Genomic DNA, 25,710 nt, shown 5'->3' on the forward strand with positions numbered 1-25,710 from the left:
AGAGGGGATAGATTGGGAGGGAGAGGGGGTAGATGGGATAGATATGATAGATAGGGAGGTAGATGGGATAGATTGGGAGGGAGAGGGGGTAGATGGGATAGATTGGGAGGGAGAGGGGGTAGATGGGGTATATGGGATAGATTGGGAGGGAGGGGATAGATTGGGAGGAAGAAGGGGGTAGATAGGATAGATTGGGAGGGAGAGTAGGTATATAGGGAGGCAGAGGTGGTAGATAGGGAGGGAGAGGGGGTAGATAGGATAGATTGAGATGGGAGTAGATAGGATAGATTGGGAGGGAGAGGGGGTAGATACGATAGATTAGGAGGGAGAGGTGTTTATGGGACACACTTGGCGTACGTTCAGCTGTTTGGGGAGAAAGTTGACACAATATGTAATTTGGGTGCTGGTCGGGTTTTATGTGGCCAGTGTGGACACCAGGGTTGGCTTTGGGGTGTGTGACCAGTGATCTGTGCCTGTAATTTAGGGGGTTTTATCCATACCTTTAATGCAGAGTTTATATGTAATTTCCAATTGATATATACCTGCAAAGCTGGGTGTTGTGTCATTCTGTTCATCTGTATCGGCTATATTTCCATACATTATTTATGTATACCTGCAAATACAAGTTGTTTTTTTTATATCTCATTTAGTTGCATGTGCTGTTTCCATGTGTTGTTTATTTGATCTATACCTGAACTACAGGGTGTAAGTAAAAGAGCGGTATGGTTTAGTGAATGAGGGGATAAAGGGACTCTGGGGATGATTACAGGGGAGAGGACCTCTCAATGTCACGGTGCAGGACTGACTCTCACTGTCTTTCCCTGATCTGCAGTCAGTGTGGGAAATATTTCTTTTTTTTGTTGTGGTAGCGGAGGGAGTGATTGCATGCAAGGAAGCGATGAGCGGGGCCCAAGGAAATGCTTGGATAGGGTCCAATTTTTTCACTATAAAATATATTGGCAGCAGGGGCAAATATTTATATATGTTTTGGCAGCAGGGGCTAATATTTATATATTGGCAACAGGGTCTAATATTAATATATATATTGGCTGCAGGGGCTAATATTAATATATATAGGAAGCAAGGACCAATACTACATATATCGGCAGCAGGGTCCAATATTAATATATACCAGCAGCAGGGGCTAATATTAATATGTATCGGCAGCAGGGGCTAATATATATTGGCAGCAGGAGCTAATATTAACATATATTGGCAGCAGGGTCTAGTGTATATATATATAACGGCAGCAGGGGTTAATATTAATATATATTGGCTGCAGGGGCTAATTATATATATTGGCTGCAGGGACTAATAATATATATTGGCAGTAGGGGCTAATATTAATATATACTGGTAGCAGGGTCAAAAATTTATATATATCAGCAGCAGGGTAAAATTTTTATGTATATCAGCAGCAGGGTATAATATAAGTATATATCCGCAGCAGGGGCTAATATCAACATATATCCCCAGCAGGGGTTAATATTAATATATATCAGAAGCAGGGTGTAATATTTCTATATATCGGCGGCAGGGTCTAATATTTATATATATTGTCAGCAGGGGCTAACTTCAAAGAGATAAGTGCATATTATGTAGTTAAAAATGCACGTCTAACGTGTGTGTGTGTATATATATATATATATATATATATATATATATAGTGTATATGTACCGTTTTATAATTGGCCCCCCTACTTTGGTCCCTGGCCCCCCATGTGCCCCCCCTAAATATGAAAGCTGGAGACGCCACTGCCGCTCGGTGCCCCCCTCTCTCTCCTCTGCGAGCCCTCTAGCTCGGTCTCGGTGCCGGCTTGTAACGTTGAGCGCCAGAAGATGCCGTCGTTTCCGGCGCTCAGCATTACAAGCCGGCGCCAAGACCGAGCAGGGAGACTCACCGCAGGACTGCTGAAAGGTAAGTACCGGGGGGAGAGGAAGGGTAGATAATGGGGGGGCGGCAGGGAGAGGAAGGGTAGATAATGGGGGGGTGCGGCATTTTAAACTTTGCCCCAGGCGGCATTTTGTCTTGGGCCGGCCCTGACCACACCAAGTGAGAAAGTGGTTCTCAGTAGCACTGGCAACATCTCTGCACAGCATTAAAAAATAGATCATGAACCCCCAGTAAAACACATATTAAAAGCTTAGCAACCTGCCAAATGCAAAAAAAAAAAAGTAAGTTTTATTTTGTAAAAAAAAGTGGAGTTATTTCCAAAAAGCTATTCAGGCACAAAGGTTTTATGAATGGTTAAAACTTTGAAAAACCCCAGTATATGTAGTTTAATCAATATATTATTGTATTTTATAGAGTTTATTGCTAAGAGTGCAATGGTTCTAATGAAAATGTGAGGTGGTTATTTAGAAATGCTACATTTCCTCAATAATTAATAACAGAAGAAGAAAGAGCATACCTCTTACTTTTAAATGAGTCACTTGTGCCACATATAATTCTTTTAAGAAATCGGAAGGGGAGTGTAGACTAACCAAGAAACCTCATTGGTTGTATGTTTTTGTTGTTGCACTGTAGATTAAATGCACTCCTGTTGTTAATGCTTTCAATTTGTGTAAAACCACTACAGTGTAAGCAGAGATTTTACTTCCAAGTCCCACAGCACATCAGTAGGCTATATTCCAAACCAAATAATTTAGAACAAAATGTTGGGAAGTTATCATTCACTACAACAAACAACATTTTTTATATATATATTGTGACAATGAAAACCCCAGGGAGCCACTTAGTGTGGCATTTGGGTACAATTTCTATGCAGATCGTAAATATGGGTTCCTGGGGTGGAGCAATTGGAGAGCTTCTCCAGGAGGGTAGAGGTCTGCAGGATCCGGTCCCTGGAGCTTGATACTCAGGGAGACTGTTGGGGGAAGAAGAAGTTCACTGCGCTCCCAGGTCAAGGCGAGGCCCTGAAGAAGACCATCCCTGAGCCAAGTGAGGCAATGCCTGCCTGGACCTTTTGTGTGCTGTCTGGGGGAGGTTTTCCAGAGCCTGGCGTAGCTGGGTCTGGCTGGGAGGTCGAGGTAGTGGGTGATTAGGCTGGTCAGTCTGGACCAGCATAGTTTAGGTAGAGAGGGCTCCAATTGGGAGCTAGGTTTTCTTTTTATGATTTGGTTTTGAGCAGTTAAAATAAAGTGCTGTTTTGTTACAAGCTGGTGTTCCTGACTCCGATTGCCCTAGAGGACTGTGCTTAGGACACCTAAATGTGACATGTATGGCCCTCATGCTACAGGGTTTGTCACAATAATATATATATATATATATATATATATATTCAGTATATGGACAAAAGTATTGGGACACCTGGTGATTACATCAACAGGGACATTGCATTCTAAATACATAGACATTAATATGTAGTTGGTCCATTTTTTGCAGCTATAACAGCTTCCACCCTTCTGGGAAGGCTTTCCATAAGATTTTGGAGCGTTTCTGTAGGAAATTTTGCCCATTCATCCAGTGGAGCATATGTGAGGAAGTCAAGTTCTTTCACAATGTTTGCATGCAGCTACTTGGCCAAGGAAACCCATTTCATGAAGCTCCCACCGCAAAGTTTTTGTGCTGATATTAATGCCAGTGGAAGTTTGGAACTCATGACTAGGTGCTGGATTTTATACACCTGTGGAAGGTCTGATTGCAGCACCTGAATTTAATAATTAAGAGTTGTGTCCCAATACTTTTGTCTATATAGTGTATCTTTAGCCTACTTTTCAGTATCCTGATTACAAAATGAAAAAAAAAAGTTGTGTAGCTCCTCCTATGATTTAATGTATTTGTATGAAAAAGGAGTAGGATACACACATTAATTCACCATTGATTGCTGAATTTATTCTTGATGTAGCAAAGACTATGAGACAATGACAGCTAAGCTGCTTAAGCAGCTCTTTTTCTGTAATAATAGATTGTATTTTGTCATAGAGGGATGGCAGAGATATCTGTCTTTCTACATGAATGGCTAGTACAACAAGTGACTTTGGGAAAGGATACAGTGGATATAAAAAGTCTACACACCCCTGTTAAAATGCCAGGTTCTTGTGATTTTAAAGAATGAGATAAAGAATAATGTCAGAACTTTTTCCACCTTTAATGTGACCTATAACGTGAACAATTCAATTGCAAAACAAGCTGAAATCAGTTGGGGGGGGTAAAAAAAACCTCACAATAAACTGGCTGCATAAGAGTGCACACCCTCTTATAACTGGGGCTGTTTTGAGAATTAACCAATCACATTTAAACTCATGTTAAATAGAACTCATTACATACCTGCCATTATTTAAAGTGACTCTGATTAATCATAAATAAAGCTCAGCTGTTCTAGTAGGATTTACCTGATATTTATTTAGTTGCATCTCAGAGCAGAAGCCATGGTCCGAGAGCTTCTAAAGCATCAGAGGGATCTCATTGTTGAAAGATATCAGGAGAAGGATACAAAAGAATTTCCAAAGCATTTTCATGCTCAACCATCTCCAGGGTTTACAGAGAATGGTCCACAAAAATAGAAAAAAGAACGTCAGTTGTGTGGAGGAAGATACCTTGTTGATGTCAGAGGACTGTTGCCTGGTCTGATGAGTCTCGATTCCAGCCGCGACATTCAGATGGCAGGGTCAGACTTTGGCTAAACAACATGAAAGCATGGATCCATCCTGCCTTGTATCAACGGTTCAGGCTGGTGGTGGTAGTGTTAAGGCGTGGGAGACATTTTCGTAGCACACTTTGGGCCCCTTAGTACCAATTGAGCTTTGTTTAAACGCGACAGCCTACCTGAGTATTGTTGCTGACCATGTCCATACATTTATGACCACAGTGTACCCATCTTCTGATGGCTACTTCCAGCAGGATACTGCATCATGTCACAAAGCTCACATCATCTCAAACTGGTTTCTTGAACATGACAATGAGGTCACTGTACTCCAATGGCCTCCACAGTCACCAGATCTCAATCCAATATAGCACCTTTGGGATGTGGTGGAATGGGAAATTCACATCATGGATCTGCAGTTGATAAATCTGCAGCAACTGCGTGATGCCATCATGTCCATATGGACCAAATTATCTGAGAAATGTTTCCAGCACCCTGTAGAAAGTATGTAACGAAGAATGAAGGCAGTTCTGAAGGCAAAAGGGGATCCAACATTGTACTAGCAAGGTGTACCTAATAAAGTGGCCAGTGGGTGTGTGTATGTATATATGTGTATATATATATATATATATATATATATATATATATATAGATAGAGATGATGGGGCAGTCTTCTTGTCTGCCAGGCCTGGTACTTAGGAGGACTCCCTTTTGGAACTTCTGTGTCTTGAGAGGTGGTTAATGGTCTTAAATAATAGTCACATAGGAGTTGTACTGGAAAGCTGGGATGTACCTAGAGTATTTGGCACCCCTCTGTTACTCACATACACATTAGCACACATTTTAACAGACTCTCTCACATTTGCAGACTTACACACTCATGCCAACAGGCATGCACACCCACATACTCAGTAACACACATACCCTCATTCTAACACGCGCTTACACACTCATGTTAACACGTGCTCCCTCTTACACACACTAACACTTAAACATACACATCAATGTTCCCACACACTTACACATACATATCCCCACTGCCTCTCTGGGCTGGTTCAAAATCTTTCACAAAGGGTGAATTATTTTGGACCAGCCCTGTGTGTCATCCTCCTGATGAGTGGCATATGGGGAGGACTGAAAGAATGTCTTGCAACTTGATTTTTTTTTTCTCTAGGTGAGGTTGCTGTTGGACACCACAGAGTGAACAAGGGATGACCTGTCTTTGTATGCTCACGGTACCTCTACTCTCTCTGTAGTGTAATGCAACAATATCAATAAGCAACTGAGTCTGCAGATTCCACAAAATAAAAGCTATAACAGGCACAATGTGCTGCTGAACATATATATTTAATCATTGAGACAGGCCTATTTATAAACTATAGAAAACCTAGGTAATGGCAAGATAACTAGATTATACAATTACTAGCAAAATACAAAGTTACTATTGAATGTGACTTCTCAAGATTGTCATTAACTGTGATTCAACTTGGTTATTTACCTTGGTTCTGATCCAAACGTACTTTTTTAGGAGCCGCACAGACTCACTGATAGGAAGAAACATCTGCTCTGTGCTTACAGATTGCCTACATATTATGATGCAAGCGGCTTTACAGTAGTTCTGCCTTTGAATATTAACCAGATACTGTTTCCAGAAGATATATTGCATAACCTTGGCAAAGGCAGCTTGAATCAGCATTCTTGAATAACAAACTTTCTGTAAATGCTCAGTAATGCAGAGGAAATGGCTTTCTTACACAAAGTGGGGAGGTCAGAGGGAAAAAGTAGAGACTTGCAGGCAGAGTAATTCCTTAACCTTTTGCCCAAGAATTGAAGATAAAACACATCTGTAGAGTTTTATAGGGGAGAATTTTATGATTTAAGGGCAATTTAATGCAGAATAATGAACTTCTATGGGAATGTATATCCCTTGTGATGTCTCGACAGAAAAGTCATATATCAGTTTGTGTACAACAATTTTTAAAGGCACAATTTCTTTAAAAATAACATTACACTATCCACAAGAGCAATGACTACGTACTCAGTTCTTTGAAGAATAGGTAAATGGTGTCAGTGGTCAGTAGGCAGAAGCAATGTCTAAAAATTAGTATAAAGGAGGTACAATAATTTTTTCTGTGCTTAAACTAAAATAGATTCTTCAACTTTTATTTTTCAAATATTTACATACTTTCGCTAATCGTCATGTGTTCATTTAACCATGTAAACCTCAAAACATCTATTTTCTACACAGAGAAACCTTAGTGAATTTCACTAAAAATCTGTGTAATGCAAAAACACTTGGTCTTGTCTGAGTCTTCCTATACAATACATAATTACATAAGGTTGAAAAAAGACCCAAGTCCATAAAGTTATTCTACCCTTCTACCTAACCTTCCTACTCTTGATCCAAAAGAAGGCAAATAACCCCTAATTAAGCTACTTCGAATTCTACCATCAGGGGGCATTCCTCCTTGACACCAAAAGGCAATCGGATTTCTCCTTGGATCAAGAAGCTCTAAAATATTAATTCTATTTATAGCCCTGTATGTCGTGCCTTTCTAAAAAAATATCTAGACCCCTTTTGAAGGCATCTAATATATTTGATAACATCACCTCCCTTGGCAGTGAATTCCATACCTTTATTGTCCTCACTGTAAAGAATCCCTTCCTTTGTCATCTATGAAATCTCAGCTCTTCCAGTCTCAGAGGGTGACCTCTTGTTCTTTGTATATTTCTGTAAATGAACAGGTCACTGAAGAGTTTGTTATATTGGCCCTGCATATATTTATATCATCTTATCATATTCCCTCTTAGATGCTGTCTTTTCCAGTGCATATAATTTTCCCCATTACTTGGGGAAAAAGATGACACTGAGAAGCTTTTTGCCCCTAAAAATCTTGACAGCTTACCTTGCTGAAGACTTTACGTGATGGCAACTTTCTGGTGCCACCACATAAAATTGAGTGGACGTTTGGGGAAGACCAATATGGCGAAGCTTCCAGTGACCTCAATAACTTTGTGTCAAATTTTTGTTTCGCTTTTTGGTTCATTCATTTTTAGACAACAAACTTTGTTTCTCGCCCTTTCGTTTGGGACAAAATTCTGAAGGCTTTTCCATTTGGAAACTAAATTAGTTGTCACTCACCATCACTCATACTCTCTCACACTCTCATGCTCTCTGCCAATGTCTCCCTACCTTCTCTGCCTACCGCTGTCTCCGTAGAGCTCGCCGTGGCTCTGTCCTTTTGTAGAAGTACTCCAAGAAGCCAGTATAATGTAGACAGATTCACAGAGATAAAGAGGAGCAGAAACACATCTTCATGAATGTGAAATACTTACCTCTAGTCAGCTCCTGCGCTGGCTTGGAGATGCTGAAGGTTGGGATCTGTTAACGGAAATCCCATATATTTCAAGCAAATTATTGGCAAGAATTGTCATAAACTGAGGCTTTAGGTAAGTGTTTTATTTTTTTAAGTACACACATAGTATTTTAATATGCACCCTTCTTTAGTGGTGCTGTCAGGGACAGGAATAAGTTCCAATGAGAGAACCTTAGCTGTCCATGTAGAGATAAAAAAAGTTAACTTTTTTTAACCATTACATTGTAGTTAAGAATATACTTTCTCTCACAAGCACATTTTCTAGGAGCTCAAAAGGTTTACTGTGTATGACTGCAGCCATAAACACCATGATAATGTTGATAGAAATAGCAGAAACGTGTTTGTAAACTAAATTATTTAAATCAAACACATTTTTCTTCTTCTAAATAGCTATCAATTTCACATAAACTTTTAAATGCTGAAAGACGTAACATAGTGTAACGTAAGTCTAAAAGAGAGCTTTTGGACTGTCCCTGCTCCTAATGGTAGGGTATTCACCTATGATATCCCCATTTCCTCTTTGGTTGAGCCTAGGGTTACTCAGCTGCCACTAGCACATTGTTGCTTACCACACACTGGACACCTAGGGAAGAAGATTCTGTGACAGCAACTGGAGAGACGCAGAGACAGGTATTACAAGTATTCGATTGGCAGGAATATAGTCAACGTAGTTGTGGATTAAAGAAACACAAGTAGCCTAAGGTAGCTAGGGGCAAACACAGTATTAAGAGCAAAAACGTGAAAACCAGAGAAGCCAAGGTCATTCACCAGGAATATACACAGCAAAAATGCAGCACCCAGAGTTACAGCAAAGATAGTTCCTCTATTGGGCACCAAATACTTGGAGCAATACGATCCAATAAGGCAGTTACCACCATTCCCCCTTCTAGCTTTCCAGCAACACCAAGTGCTATGTCATTGATATATACCTTCCTACACACAGTCCCTCCCACTTTACCTCATGAAGGAGCGCCAAAATGGCTTGTTATGGTGGCAATAAATTGGCGAATCATGAGGAATTTCTGTACTTTTGCAGTTTGTTTTTCATCAGTTTCATTGGGAATCATCCTCTTTATGGTTGCTTCATAAGAATGCATGAAACAGGCAGTTTTCTTAAAAATAAAGTTTGTACAAAAACAAATGCACAAGTCTAATTAATGGTTCCATGCCTTTGTTGTCAGCCCCGTGTTGTTGTGGCTTTATTCAATAAATATAGTCATTCTCAGTACCCTTGCTGTGGGTCTTTGTGAATTTCTGGACCCCAACTGTTTCTTTATGAAGTTATATGGCTGAGAAGCCATTGGCTAACAGCACCAGGAGATGGGTAAGCCCACCAAGTTACATTACCTAGTAGTGTACTAAGCTTTGTCATTAAGGGGTTAATTGATGTTTAGATTCAACGGGGCTGGCAGTAATCATGCCTGGGTATGTCTAATGAAATTATCAATCACATTTGGTTAATTAGTTCATCTAGTAACTATGGGGACAATTACTTTTTCACATAGGACCAGTAAGTTTGGATATTATTTTTCCTTCTAAACATGAAATATAATATTAAAATTAGTTTGATGATCTTAGACATTTAAATGTGACAATGATTAAAAAAATAGAACATTTGGAAGGGGGCCAAATAGATTTTCACAGCACTGTACATTAATTCCCATCTGGCCTTCTGTAGCCCAAACTGCTCCCCTTTTTTTACTCTAAGGTTTGCCTGCTCTTTTAATCATCTCTCTCTCCCCGTCTTGCTTTCCTGCAACACAAGGCTCTCTGCAAGCCACAATTGAACCCACCAATTTTATTTATTCATTCTGTTTTGCACCCTGCAACCATCCTGCAACCACTTACCGTTTTGTTATCCATATAATTCATTTTCGATTGTAAGATCACAAGCGGGGCATTCAAAGGTTATTTCTTGTATACAAGAACATTTATAAAAAACATGGAAAATATTTTACAGAAATGTAAATGTGCTTATAATGTTATTATTGAAAATGTTTATTTTACCTTTCTTGCAAAATTAACTTAAAAAAGAGAGAACAATGGTCAAAAAGTAGTCTTTTTCCACATTTATCATATATCAGTGTTAGGTCTTATGGCAAACTATTTTTCATAAATTACTGCCTTGCAAGAACAAAATTGAAATTAATACATAAACTTTTTTTTTACTTTGGCAAGCCCAATTCCCACCCCACATGTGAAATGTGAACCACTTTTCTGTCCTGAGGATTGGGTACCTACATATAAATAAATCAAATCTATGCCAGAGTCTGCATTGTTATAACACTAAACATATGCATGACTTCTTATAGTATGTGGTTCTTTTGCAACTATGAAATTCAAGAATTTTCACACAGAAACATTACAAATGCAGAAGGAAAAACTAGTGCCTGTGGAGAGTAACAGGATGGCAAATAAACACATGGCTTGAAGCTTGCAGCAAGCTGACAAACCAAGTAGGATCCATTGGAATAATGAGGCGCTCCTCCAGCCTCCTAAAAAGAAAAAAGAATGGTTCTATCATATAAGAAAAAGTTGAAAAGTGGTAGGCCTCACGTATGCATAAACAAGGGGTTTGCATAGGTGTGCACATTGTTTCTCCATTTTTTTCTGCAGGATCAGTAAACTATATATAGAACAATATGTCAAGCACGGTAAGCTGTGTGGTGGCATTCATTGATACCGGCTGGGAAAGGACAACCTATGTATGGAGTGAGTCTAGCACTCAATAGGCAGGGAAGGGCTGGAAAGTGAGTAGAGCAAAGTAGAGTAGAGGCTGAGCTACATACAATTCCCTTACCCAAAAATTAAAAGCTGTCCCTATAATCAGGTGTGATTCTCTGAGGGTCCTTGCCAAAACTAGACTTGTGCATTCGTCTTCGGGCGAACATGAAAACGAACACGAAGAGTGCGTTTTCGTGTTCGTTCCGAAGACATGAAGAAGAGAAGATATCGGCGATAAAACATAGATGAAGACACACAACACGAAGAATCTTTGTGATCGTCTTCGTCTACTAATCTCCCTGGTCCCTTCCCCATCTAGCATACCTTATCTTCGCGGCATCGCAAGAGTTGACGGAAGCGGAAATCCGTAGGTTCGCCATCAGTGGTTAAAGGGCAGTGCGAGTGAGCCTATAGGTCGCCTGCAGGGACCTCCTCTGGCAACAACCAATTGGTTGATGCCAGAGGAAGACCCTGCAGGTGACCAATAGGCTCACTCGCACAGCCTTTTTACCTCCTTACAGTGAACCTACGGATTTCTGCTCCGTAGGTTAAAGGGCCGTGCAAGCGACCAATAGGCTCACTCGCACGGCCCCTTAACTCCTTAAGGTGCAACCTGACCACTGGTCTCCCTGCTGCGACAGTTAAAATTCCCTACGAATGACCAATAAAGTCGCTTGTACGGACATTTAACTGATAGAGAAGGGAGACCAGTGGTCTCTACCAGCCAAGTTGCTGCATTAGGATTTTAAACGTCTGTACCAGCGACTCTATTGGTCGCTCGTACAGACCTTTAAAATCCTGGTGCCGTAACTTGGCCGGGACAGACCACTGGTCTCCCTGCTGCAACAGTTAAAAGTCTGTACGAATGACCAATAAAGTCGCTTGTACGGACATTTAACTGATAGAGCAGGGAGACCAGTGGTCTCTGCCGGTCAAGTTACGGCACCAGTCTGTACGAGCGACTCTATAGGTCGCCAGCAGGGGGCTCGTCTGCCATCAACCATTGGTGGCGTCCAATAGAGTTGCTCATACGGACATTTAAACTCCTGGCACCAGAGCTGCTGCGTCTTCCGTACTGTGTTAACCCCGTATTAACCCCTTATACAAAACCAGAAAAAACAAACACGAAGAATGTCCACGAATATTCGCCCGAAGAGAAGACAGGAACGGGCGAATATTCTCGGAATACGAAGATTTTTTTTTGCCGAAGAAGAGCACGAAGACCACCCTGGTGCCCAAGTCTAGCAAAAACTCTTCTTAAATTTTAGCAGAAATTGGTGTTCTCAACTGTCAGTTGGTTTCAGGACATCCAAAAGAGGTGAGGTTTTATAGACTCTTAAGACACTACAGACAAAGCTAGGCTTAACTTTTCAAATTAGCTGCTAGAGTGAAAATGTCTCCAGTCTGATGATGGCTCTAACAGTTTCTGCAATGTCCCACTTGGGAGGTATAAGGTACAAATTTGAAAAGAAAATAAATTCTAGGTCTGACTTTTGTTTTGGTATGGAATCTGTTTTGCTGACCCTGGGGAACTGGAGGGTGTGCACTAAATGAACCAATTTTCTCATTTTTAAATATTTGGTATTTGGCCAAAAAAATTATAGGTATAAAAAATCATCCCAGAAAAGTTTTATTCACACTTTAAGCACATTTACTATCGCAAATTTAAACGGTTACTAAATAGCAAACCTAACCAAGTTTGTTAGTATGTGCCCTTAATTGGTCGATTTCAGAAGAGGCCCCTGCCGACGACCAATAGAGCCGCTGTTATGGACCTTAAAAATCCTGGCGCCAAGGCTGCTGCGTAATGTTACCGTCGTAAGTCCATATTAACCCCTGCTAAAAAAAAAACGTCAAAAAACACAGAATAAAAAACGAACATGAAGAACGTACACGAATATTCGCCCCCAAAAAGAACACGTAAGCGAGCGAAAATTTGTTGAATACAAAGGGTTTTTCCTCACAAAGACGAACACGAAGACTTGGCCGGCACTCAAATCTAGTATATACTGCAGGGGCTATATCAAGAAACATTAGATGATGTGAAATCCATTTTCTTTGGTTGCCGTGATAAACAGTAGAGCTAAGCAGTAGAAGCCTCTGTACAGTTGGCCTATGAGTGGGATCTGAGGGAGTTTGGGTTGGTGAGAGAGAGGGTGAGAAATTTGGTCTGTGTGTTATATATGCAAATGCATACAGGTTCTTGTGACGTTAAATCATGTCAGAACTTTTTCCACCTTTTTGTGACCTATAACGTGAAAAATTCAATTGCAAAACAAATCTTTGAGGGGGGCTCACAATAACCTGGTTGCATAAGTGTGCACACCCTTAAACTAATACTTTGAAGTACCTTTTGATTTTATTACAGCAATCAGTCTTTTTGGGTAGGAGTCTATTAGCGTAGAACATCTTGACGTGGCAATATTTGCCCACTCTTCTTTGCAAAAGCGCTCCAAATCTGTCAGATTGCGAGGACATCTCCTGTGCACAGCCCTCTTCAGATCACCCCACCGATGTTCAATTGGATTCAGGTCTGGGCTCTGGCTGGGCCATTCCAAAACGTCAATCTTCTTCTGGTGAAGCCATGCATTTCTGGATTTGGATGTGTGCTGTGGGTTGTTGTCGTGTTGAAAGGTGAACTTCCTCTTCATCTTCAGCTTCCTAACGGACGTCTGAAGGTTTTGGGCCAAAATTGCCTGGTATTTGGAACTGTTCATAATTCCCTCCACCCTGACTAAGGCCCCGGTTTCAGTTGAAGAAAAACAGCCTCAAAGCATGATGCTGCCACCACCATGCTTCACTGTTGGGTGATGTGCAGTGTTGTTTTTGCGCCAAACATATCATTTGGAATTATGGCCAAAAAGTTAAACTTTGGTTTCATCAGACCATAACACATTTTCCCACATGCTTTTGGGGGACTTTGTTTTTGCAGCTTCAGCCGGCTTGGGTGTTTTTCTTTCTAAGAAAAGGCTTCTGTCTTGCCACCCTACCCCATAGCCCATTCATATGAAGAATACGGGAGATTGTTGTCACATGTAGCACACAGCCACTACTTGCCAGAAATTCCTACAGTTCCTTTAATGTTGCAGTAGGACTCTTGTAAGCCTCCATGACCAGTTTTCTTCTCGTCTTTTAATCAATCCATTATGGAGGAATGCCCAGTTCTTTGTAATGTCTCTGTTGTGCCATATTGTCTCCACTTGATGATGAATGTCTTCACTGTGTTCCATGGTATATCTAATGCTTTGGAAATTCTTTTGTACCCTTCTCCTGACCGATATCTTTCAACAATGAGATCCCTCTGATGCTTTGGAAGCTCTTTGCGGGCCATGGCTTTTGCTCTGAGATGCAACTAAGCAAACTTTATTTGTGATTCATCAGAGTAACTTTAAATGATGACAGGTGTGTAATGACTTCTATTTAACATGAGTTTGAATGTGATTGGTTAATTCTGAACACAGCCCCATTCATAAGAGGGTGTACCCCCCCTCCAAAGATTTCAGGTTTTTTTGCAATTGAATTGTTCAAGTTATAAGAAAACTTGCCCTAAACTGAAATTGTCTATTAATCAGAAAAAAACATTATAGGTAAACATAAGTTTCAGACCAATATGGGAATCTCTAGTTATTAAAAGTCTGTAAATTAGATCTAGTAGGTTCTCATAAAAATGTTCAAAAAATTGTATGCTGGTTATTATCATCACTCTTTAATAGCAATGGTTTTATCTTACAGTACCCCATTACTCCATTGATCTTTTTATCTCTTTTATATTTTTTCCTTTAGTTGAAAAAAAAACCTGGCTTAAACACGATTGATCAATTATTATGGTGTATTCATTGACAGTTCAATCCACGTAGACGCAGAGATTAAAATCTTAATTGCAAATGCTTCTAGATAATGCTTTATACAGTTAATCCACTTACTATAATGTAAAATGTATTGATTCTCAGAACATTTTCCGTGAGGCTCCTTATCAAACAAAAAAAGCAAGATTTATTTTGTTCTTTTCTAAATCAAGAACAACGTTTCTGAATTTAAAATAAGGCCTTTAACAATTGTTGTTGTTTTTGTTTCTTATGGCCTTCCGAATTCTTTGGCCCTTGTGGGTCTGAACATAGCTGGCCAGACAGAACATTTAATATATCACTCTGGCCCAGCACTTAGCAGTATGCTAGCAGATTTTGCAGTACAACATGATTATGCCACAGAGGAGGTATTTGGATGAAATAGTCAATCAGTCTGCATATGCCAGTAAATAAAGCATTTCCAGATGTGTGTACGTTTTCAGTAAATGACACAACTATGTATTATGTGAGTTTGGGGAATAAAGTGTTATATAGCAGAAATGGTTTTAAAACTTCATGAAAAACACCAAGATGTGTTTCTGATGTCGGAAACTCCAGCTACTGCCATGCTTGATATGTAAGTTAGTTGTAACTTAATTGGTAGATTGTGTAACGCTTTTGGAGACAGATCTTTTTTATAGAATCTGGCTTCAAAAGAGAAAATAATGTGTGTGTGTATATATATATATATATATATATATATATATATAAGTGTAACACATATAAAAGCACAAAGCCCTTACCATCTTACGCATAAAGGATAATTTACTCCTGGACCAGCAGAGTACTCTTGAAGTTGAAACTGCTCAATGTCATAGGGCTGACTCTTGGACTACATTCAGTTGTGAGTGTATTTGCATGTGTACAAGACTTTTTTAATATTTTGTTTTTGAAATGAAAAATCAGCCTCATAAATTGGTTTGCATCGACCTCTGCATACACCAGTGCCATCCCTGACTTTAATTGATATGCACACTGTTAAGTAACATTCACCACAACAAGAGATGATCCACGCTAAAATTATTTGTTCTGGAGTTTTGAGATTAAAATTCTGCACATTCGGGCATTATCAATCCACCCAACTCTTGTGTTCAAGGGTCCAGACAGGGCTGTATCTTGGGCGTCACTTTACAGGAGGTGGCTTAAAAAGCTGTCTCTACCCAGAGCCGGCCCTTACATAGGCCCCGGGGGTTCGTAAATAGATAGGTTTGTGGAAATGGGAGAAGCGTTTCTGCACCTCTCTTTCTCCACTAATCTATCTGCATTACTGGCCACACTGCAAAAAAGGCATAGCCACAGGGACGGCCTCTCCTCATTCCTCCAATTTTGCTCCACCCTTGTGCAGAAATGCACAGACCGCAGTCAGGTAGTGGGGGGATAATAAAAAGATTTATACCTTCTTCGCTGATGCTGACTGGTGCCACTTGTCTGGAGTGTGTACAAACATGGCAGAGACAAGCTGTCTGGGGACAAAGATGTCACTGGGAAGCTGGTTAGGGATGAAGATGGCAGAAAAAAGATGGTTGGGCACAAAAATTGTACTGTTATGCTGTTTGGGGACAAAGTTTGCACTGTTTGGACACAAAAGAAGATATGGAGCTCAAAGAGGAAATTGTTGAGCCTAAAGAGAAGGAGTGAGACAAAAAAAGGAAGGGTTAGGGTTTACAATAGAAGAGGTGTAGCCTGGGAAGGAAGGGGGGAAATTATGATTTAGTATAAAACCTAAATATACCACAAAGACTGCAGGTAAATGAAACAGGATTCCTCATTTTAGTAGCATAGTAATTTAGGTTGAAAAAGTGCTATCAAGTTCAACCCTTCGACCTAACCTTCCTAATTTAGATCCAAAAGAAGGCAATGAAAAATCCCAATTAAGATATTTTTTCAGAATTTTTAACTAAGATCTGCCAATGCCCTTATTAATTTTGTAGCCCTCCTTTGCCCCATTTCTGGTTCTATAATGTCCTTTTTCAGGACCAGTGCCCAGAATTGCACTGCATATTCTAGGTGAGGTCTTACCATTGACTTATAAAGAGGCAATATGATATCCTCCTTCTGCGAATCAATACCCAATTTTATACATGCCAATATCTTATTGGCCTTTGCAGCTGCTGACTGGCATTGCACACTGTTGCTAAGTCTGTTGTTTACAATTATTCTTCAATCCTACTCCTTAGCAGTTTGTCCCAAGACAATACCATTTGACGTATATGTTGCCTTTTTATTACTTTTACCATAATCCATAACTTTGCATTTGTCTGTATTGAACTTAATTTGCCACTTGCTTGGCTAGCCCCCCCCCCAACTCTGTCTTCATCCTTCTGCAGAGGAGCAACATCAAGGTTAGACCCCTAAGGTAAGGTAAGGGCTGTGTGTATGTGTGAATGCCAAATGTGCAATGATTTTATTATAACAATATTGTATTTAAAAGAGGGTCAGAGAGTAGACTGAAGTTAGCAACTAACTTTGTATAGAAACTGATAATGCATGGCGTAAAATAAGTATATTCTATGAATATTGTTTCATTAATTTGGAGAAACACAGAGATATTTATCACATGTAATTCCAACAATCAGGAATTGAAACAGAAAAATAAACTGCGTATACCCCCAAGCAATGAGACTTACCTAACCACCAGTATTTTGCTTGCCCAACTGTGTTGATTTCAGCATGATAATTAGAGGGTGTTTTGTTTTTCTCAAAGCAAAATAATTCCTTTTTAACCAAATATAACAATTACCAGATGGATTTTTAATGAGGGCGGGGGCTCTTGTTGGAATAATTTGGGGGTTCCTTGTTCCTATCGCTGCTATATTTTACCCTCGATATTCCTGCATTGGTCAGGATCCAGTTGGTTTTACAAGAAGGGAGCACTGTCACCTGTAATTGGAGAAGGAACCAGGCTCTGACATTATACCTTGGTGTTTTCAATCATTGAATTTCTAGACCAAGAGAAAGGCGATCAACTGGTGGCATAGATCCATTCCTATAAATCACAAGGACGCAACTGTCATGCTAGTCGTAAAATGGATTTTCTAACACCTTTTTTTAAGTCAGCTTTCATAGAGTAAGATGAAGAGTCACATGACTCGGGCACTATCTATAACATACAGCTGAATACATAAAATAAAACACGTGAGACATGAGGTCGTTGGAAAAGTGTAAGGCCACAGCGCTTTATTACTGTGACAAATAAAGAAATAAAAGAAGATATGAGATAGGTTATGCATACATCACATTTTAAAACCAGATAACATTTTGTAGGGATATCCCGCCAAATACCATGCGGAGACCGCTGGGTCGGAACACCCTACCCTTTAAAGTTCCCCCAGGGACTGAACCCGTGGAGAAACTGAAATACACATAACTGAATGGTATAACAACCAATAAAACACAGCATACCTATCTCAAAACATCCGCCATAGCTAAAATAAAATTAAGAAGGAGACAATTAAAAAAGGGGAGGGAGGGCGGGGATTCACTGCTTTAAGCGCTGGTCAAAGTATCTGACCAGCGGCGGGAAAAAGGGGTCACCTAAATAGACAGCCAAAAAACCCCACCCAACCAGCCGAGGAACCCCATAGGGTGTCCTTTATCTGACCCCCTAAGGACTGGCAACAAGCTTTCTGTTAGACTAGGCCCAGTCATGCAGCCCTTCCTCTTAATATCCAGGGCTTGACTTCAGCTTAGCAGCAGCAAAGATAAGTGACACACGCCAACTAAATCCAGGTTACCGGGCATTTGCTGGATTGCCATATTTGTACGATGACAAGGTCCTCTCTGTGCTTTTTATGGGATTTCTTTTCAGTACCTTTTGGTAAATGTTAACATTGCACATGTAGTGTGTTTTGGTGTTATTGGTTGGGCCTATCAGGTGCAGGTTTGGTATACAGTATAACAGAGATAAGTATATGAGAGGGTGTAGTAGGCCATGGTACTGTAAAAGGTAGAAAGGTAAGCATATGCTCATGAGAAAGGTCTCTGGCATATGATAAGGAAAGGGCTGCTTCAGCAAATTCAAGATTCACAGACATACAAACACACTTAATTTTAAGAATTACTCTAAGTGTGTAATATATTAATCCATTGAAGGGGAAAATGGAGGAATTGTCAGGTAACCTCTTCATAATATTTCAATTCACATATATTCACCATACGTTGCACAAAAGACATTGTCAATAAATTCTACTAGGTTTACTAAAGTTTTGTGTCCTTGGTACAATATGGTGCCTATATGGCTTGTCTTATTGTTTTGTCTTATTTATATGTTAAAATGTCAAGCTTTACTTTGGAGATAGTTATCATAGTGACATTTTAGGTAATTGGAGCTTAATTTTCAAACAATTATATTTGTAACTAAGAAAAGGTTCTTTGTTCCATTGTTTGTAGGTGAAGTCACTTTAGTCATTATGGTTGTTGACATGAAAAATACATGAAATTGATTCCAGCTTTCTACTTGGCACTAGTGTCATAGTCATATAACAAAACTACTTTTATTTAATCCAGTGTCATTTATCTTAATGTTTTGGCTACGTTTTAAGTTCCATAAGAAACTTCTTTTTTTTCCAAAATGGCTAAAATCTCAAAAAAACAATAAACACCACTAATGGTTAATATATTTTCTTTTATTTTGAGGCAGAAAAATATTGTCTATAAAAATTTTTTGAGGGTGATGAAAATGTTACAATAGGGCAGCATAAAATTGTGTGGATAATACCCACATTATTTCATATTTTAAAGAGACATATTTTTCATATGTCTGTCATACACATGTAAACAACCTTGTGCATATTATTCTCAAAGACGTGCAGTAATTCTGTTAACTACAACTATCATCAGATGAGTTCTACCAGCAATTAGTCATTTGTAATAGATTGTGTTTATTGCTAGCTGTTGGAACAAGTCTTACTAAGCTTGCAATTACTTAATATACCAAATTTTAAATTGTAACCCTAAACATTCTAAGGTGAATAACCCAGGACAGTGGAAAGTATTTAACTATAGACAGTCAACACTAAATGAAATAAGCTATTTGGTGTAAGTATTAACATTCCATTCTACTGGACAGAGAAAGGACCTAGTTGGGTATGATTGGATTCCTCTCACCAAAACTTATAGCTGGTTATGAATGAGGCTCTGCTTCTATTTGTATAGATGGGAAACACATTTATCAACACTGTAAGAAAAAGTGAAATCAGTTTTAAAATTGCCATCCATAAAACAAAAATAATTTAAAAAAATTATTTTTATTAAAATATGGTGATGTGTCTTTAATGCAAAATTAATCATTTTCTGGTTTTTCATTTGAAAGCATTAATTTTTTTGTTTTTTTTTTTTGTTTTGGGTCCCAGGATCTGGAACTTGTTCATATGCATCTGGAAGAAGTGAGGTTTTTTGATCTTTTTGGATTTAGTGAAGAAACAGGGTCTTGGCAGTGTTTTATGTGCAACAATCCTGAAAAGGCAACAGGTAAGAAATAATTATTCAAGCTGTGCCGCCACGCAAGAAGGCACTTTATGTTGAAGGGTAATGAAACCTTGCTTGGGTTTATAGAGGATGTTCATTTCAGATCACACACTATGTTATGTGTTCTTTTTCCATGTTTATTACTGGGCAAATAGTGCATTTAATTAAAATGTCTCCATGTTTGAATTGATGAATGCACTTGCTCTATGACAAAGGAAATAACTCATAATGGCATCCCCTGGCTGTTCAATGCCCCGTGCAGCCAGCTAGATTAGCCAATATTCTATGTGCATACTGTATGTTGCATGTGTTGGATTGTGTAGCTGAAACTATAACCTTAATAGACGTTTTGATGTCTTTGAATGTAAGTGTGTGTGGAAATGGCATAGTGCTATCCTGAAAATAATACAAGGCCAAAGTTCCAGTACATTTAGAGATGCTATACAAAACAGAGCAAACTGGAGGGATTGAATGGCTCTTATCTGTAAATGTTTACCTTCTTTTGAATCTCACTTTGCCTCATCCTATAATTTAATTTCTCATTGTAGCCAGATCCAGGCTCATCTAGCTATTAAGGCCTTAAATTACCTTCTCTGAGACCTTATTATTATGTGATCAGACAAAAAGGAACACGCAAGGCTTACCCTGATGACACCAACATTTATCCTAGTTTCATAAATCCAAATGATCCCATTAATGGCAGATGAAACCTTCTTGTATGTTTGTTACCTTGTTACTGGCTTGCTTCTCCTAATACGGAGGGTAGTGATATAAAAAAGCCGCATTTGGTTGGTTCCGAGTGTAGCCACAATATGATGTAGTGAAAGGTGATGATGATATTATCGAAGATTTGAAAGCATAATACAATATTATACATTGTGTAAATACACAGTATGTAGTGACTTATTATTCACACACTCAGAAAACATAACAGGTAAATCCTTTGCTGCAGGATCCAAAAGCCAGGAATGCACAGCGACACAATTGTTATTTGAATCTACCACAGTTTCTTAAGCATGACAATTGAATAACATAAAACAAACTTATTGGCACCAACTTATAGTGTAATTTTTTTTGCTTATATATAAACTTTGTTTAAAATATAATTTGTAATCTTTTAATACATGGAAAATGTATGGAAAATATATTCTAAGCATTCAAAAGTTATCTGTCACATCATTTTAAACACCTTTCACCACAAACAGCACATCAACTTAATTGGAGAACATCAATGGAATGCTTTAAACCTTTGTTATTTTCTTCTGAGACTACTTGAACAAATGTTTTTGGCTGGTCACTGAAATATGTAGCCACAGACGGCAGACATTACCTGAGATATCGGTAAATATGACCGTAGGCTGTCTATCCTGGGGCCTGGAAGACAGATGGCTGGCTGCCACAGACATATTGTATATCGCTTGCTATGGGTAATGTAATGTTACCCTGCATATCTGAAAGAGCATCCATGGAGACGGAGTAAAGACAGTGATAGTATTTTTGTGTATGGAACTATTTAACCTTGTTAATACTGGATTGCAAAAGATCCATTACCAATAAATGTATAATTTGCAGTGGAACCTTTAGTACATACAGGGGTGGGCTGGCACCTTCTGGCCCAGGGGGCAGGTAAAGCTATGTGGCCCCATTGGCACTTTGCCCTCTTCCTAGGCAACCAAAGTGTACACTGGTACACATATTTACATACATTATCACACGTATACACCCACACTAATACACTCTCTAGCACACTTGCACATAGATTCATGCTAACACATATACACTTGCACATACACATTCATGCTAACACACATGGATTTCCACAAACATATTCATGCTAACATACACACACTTGCACATACAAATTCATGTTAACATACAACATACATAGTCACTGACTCAGTCACTACCTTGCCAGCAGCTTTCTTGCTGTAAGAGCAGCCTCACTTTTACCGTTCCCACCTCCTCGAGTGAACCAATTTGACTGTCCCTAAATGTGCAGCGCATGTTGCTGCACTCACTACATGTGTTCAGGGGTTCACTATATGGACAAAAGTATTGGGACACCTGACCATTAAACCAACAGGGAGTTTTATGACATCACATTCTAAATACATAGACATTAATATAGAATTGTTTATTATTATTTATTGTTTTATATAATGCCATCAAATTCTGTAGCGCTGTACAGTGGGTAGACAGGACATAACAAGTAGTATGTAACATAACAAATTGACTTACAGAGACAACAGGTGAGGAGGGCCCTGCTCAAACAAGCTTACAATCTATAGTTGGTTCCCCTTTTGCAGCTATAACAGTTTCTATTCTTCTGGGAAAGCTTTTGGAGTGTTTATGTGGGAATTTTTGCACATTCATCCAGTAGAGCAATGCAAGGTCAGGCACTGATGTTGGATGAGAAAGGGTTGGCTCACAATCTCCATTCCAGTTCATCCCAAATGTTTTTGATGGGGTAGAGGTCATGGCTCTGTGCGGCCGGTCAAGTTCTTCCACACAACTCATCCAACCATGTCTTTATGGACCTTACTTTGTACACTGGGGCACAGTCATGCTGGAAAAGAAAAGGTCCTTCCTCAAACTGTTCCCACAAAGTTGGAAGCATATAATTGTCCAAAATGTCTTGGTATGCTGAAGCATTAAGATTTTCCTTCACTGGAAGTAAGAAGCCCAACCCAAACCCAACACTTTTGTCCATATAGTGGTCCACAAAGCAAGGTCCATAAAAACATGGTTGTATGAGTTTGGTGTGGAAGAACAGAGCCCTGGGATCGATGCCAATTGCTCACCTACCATACTGCAAGTAAATTAATAGTTTATTTTAGTGTAGAAAATATACTGTTGTAGGCTGGATTGGAGAAGCTGTAGTGGCTACTGTAGTGCATTACAGGGACTGCAGCAGACATTTCCCCCTGTTCCTGAGTAGAGTTGTTAATTAAGACAGTTGCCCATTTATGCTACTAGCCAAACCTGTAATTTGTGGACACATTCACTTTTTATCTTTTTATCATATCATCTATTATTTTTCATTGATAAGTAAACATTGGTGATAAAACCTGGCATTATAATATGCAATATATAATATTGGGGAAATTCAATCCTGCTCCAAGGGGCTGCATGTGCCCATCATCTGCCTGCCCAGGCCAGTCCTCTACTACTGCTGCTGCTGCTGCACCACTTTGCCTGTCCTTACTCTGGGGGAACATTTTTTTTTAATAATTTCTATAATGTTGTGGTTGAAATTCATCTGCCAGTGTCTGCCTGCCTAGACCCAGTCCTAGTCCTCTACTACTGCTGCTGCACCTCTTTGACCTTACTGGGGCAACCTTTTTTAAGGTGTCAGGGACCTCTCCTTTTGAGAACTCCCCCTGAATCTCATTCCGGATCAAAAAAAAACCCCTGAATTTTGTCTGTGCCAAACTTTGTTGCCCGAAAACAAACGCAGCAAAACAAAAAAAAATTGTCCGAAGTGATTTTGCCCGCCATGCACAAGTCTAAGAGAAAGTGTTTATTTTTTTAGTATTCTTCATTATTGTATGATTTAGATGTGTGTGGGCTGCGGTAGTACTTTGTTGCAGTTCTCAGAACCTCTTGTTGTTTTCTGCTGCTACTTGGTAAACCACAGACTCCCACAAGGCTGGGTGACTTCACTGTTGAAACTTTACAAGTGTACTTGTTGACAACTTAGTTTATTTGGTTATTGCACTGCAAATTAAATCCTCCATTAAAGACATTTCTACCATATTGGCTCGAATATAGGTCGCACTTTTTCCCCCTACTTTAAGTCTTTAAAGTGGGGGTGCGGCATATATCCGGGGTCTAGGGCCCAACGCCCGGGACATGCAGTTCCGGGCGCCGGGCAGGCAGCGGGGTTAGGATAAAGATGCCCCGCAGCGGTGCAGGGGACCTGTATCCTACTCTCTGATACGCTCAGACAGCCTCCCCTGCCGGCACTTCACAAATTATTTAAAACAAGCATAATTTTACTACTAATTAGAACACTTCATTTCCATTTGCCTGTTTCATAAAGTAAACATCTCTCTATAGAATATGTTAAGACCATAAGATCTTCGTCTGCAATAAACAATATTGGGTAATTTGGGAAAGAAATTCCTAATCCTAATTTATAAAAACATGAACACGTTCAAGACAGTTATATTTAATATGACTCATGAGGTTCTTATGTTTGATACTTTATATCTGTGGAAAGTTGCCTTGCTTCTTCAGTTAACTTTCCAGCTACAGTTCCACCATCCCACCCATGATAGATAAGTGTCTAATACTGCACTTTTGTCTCTTTTTATATACATCTGCGCATTTACTTAACCCCTTCAAGACAATGGATTTTGACCATTGGGTCCATATACTAAACTACAAGTGCTTGCAAGCTAGTGAAAATGTGAGTTTGCAGCAACAAACCAACATGAGGTTGGCAAAAGTCCAATCCCAAATGTATTAAAGCCAACTCACATACACTCATACGCAGACGAATAGAGTTTATGTGAGTTTGAAAAAAAAATCTATTTACAGATTCATTAATCCAGAGGGTTGTGAGTTGACTTAAGAGTTCACACTCCTGCATTAACATTTAAAATAAAATCCCTCCATGCATTTTCAGGGGGACCACACAAAATATTTAAAGTGACTGCTCAGCAGTTATATGCATTAAAGTGGATATGGGGGGTATGTAAGCTAGGTATGTTTCCCCAGGTAAAGCATAGGTTGTTTATAATATTATAAATTTACAGAAAATGGCCCGGCTTTCAAGGGGAAAAAAAGTGACTGGACTTCTGATATTCAAAGGGTTAAATATTTCCTGTTTTTGTATAAAGCAATATTTTCCATAGTGATAATAAAATGCATGTACTGTACAATCTTTGAAGTATGCTTGTCGTCTGCAACAAATTAAGCATACAAATGAATTTGTTTCTATGGTAGAGTTATGTCATTGTCTCCGAATAAAATCACATACAGCTCCTAACCACAGACTACATGGCTACAGAGATACCCAGTGTGGCAAACATTGTCCATCATTTATATCCTGGATACGAGAACATATGTTTTTAAGTAAGCTGTTCCATAAAATAAAAAAATGGTTTGAATACATTAACGTTAAGCTCTACCTAAACTTCCTGCAAGCTGGTTTACATTAGACGTCCACAGTAAAGTCTTAAAGCTCCAGTATATTACTGTATTAAAACCCTGCAATGCTAGACCCATCCTGCGTATTTTTTTTTTCATTAAAATGTGAGTTCAGGCCAAATACGAAGTTACATAATAACTCAAAAGGAGAATTATCCAGGTGAGCTTCCTTGCAAGGAAGGCCATATTAGCTTGGTATAATCAATATGAAAATGTTTGCATTGTGGCTCATTGATGTAACTATGCATGGTCCTTTATGTCCATCATGCTGTGGAACTAATTACAACGCATAGTTAAGTTGCCTGATCTTACAATTCACCTACAGTTTACACCCCTTAGAAGCTTCAGTGCCTCCTTTCTTGGAACGTTAAAAAAGGGGGATATTATCTGTCAGGGGTCGCTTTTTAGGTGTTGACACAATATTACTAGAATAATCTGACAGTGTTAGAATGTCAAGGAAAATGATACATTTAACTTGCAGTGACCCCAGTGATGGAAAAGTATGCATGTTCACAAAACTTGTAAAGAAATCTATTACGTTTCCATTTACATGACATG

General features: G+C 39.2%; 1 protein-coding gene across 3 annotated transcripts in view; it reads left to right on the forward strand.

Annotated features, from left to right (window-relative positions):
* VEPH1 (ventricular zone expressed PH domain containing 1) overlaps window positions 1-25,710 on the forward strand; it is a 138,080-nt gene that overhangs the window by 98,370 nt on the left and 14,000 nt on the right. For all 3 annotated transcript variants that reach the window (XM_053461392.1, XM_053461391.1, XM_053461393.1), the window contains one exon: window positions 19,884-20,001. In XM_053461392.1, the coding sequence (XP_053317367.1) occupies window positions 19,884-20,001 (118 nt within the window). The remainder of the gene's footprint in view (window positions 1-19,883; window positions 20,002-25,710) is intronic.

This window comes from Spea bombifrons, chromosome 3 (genome assembly GCF_027358695.1).
Source record: "Spea bombifrons isolate aSpeBom1 chromosome 3, aSpeBom1.2.pri, whole genome shotgun sequence".
In the NCBI taxonomy this organism is placed as follows: domain Eukaryota; kingdom Metazoa; phylum Chordata; class Amphibia; order Anura; family Pelobatidae; genus Spea; species Spea bombifrons.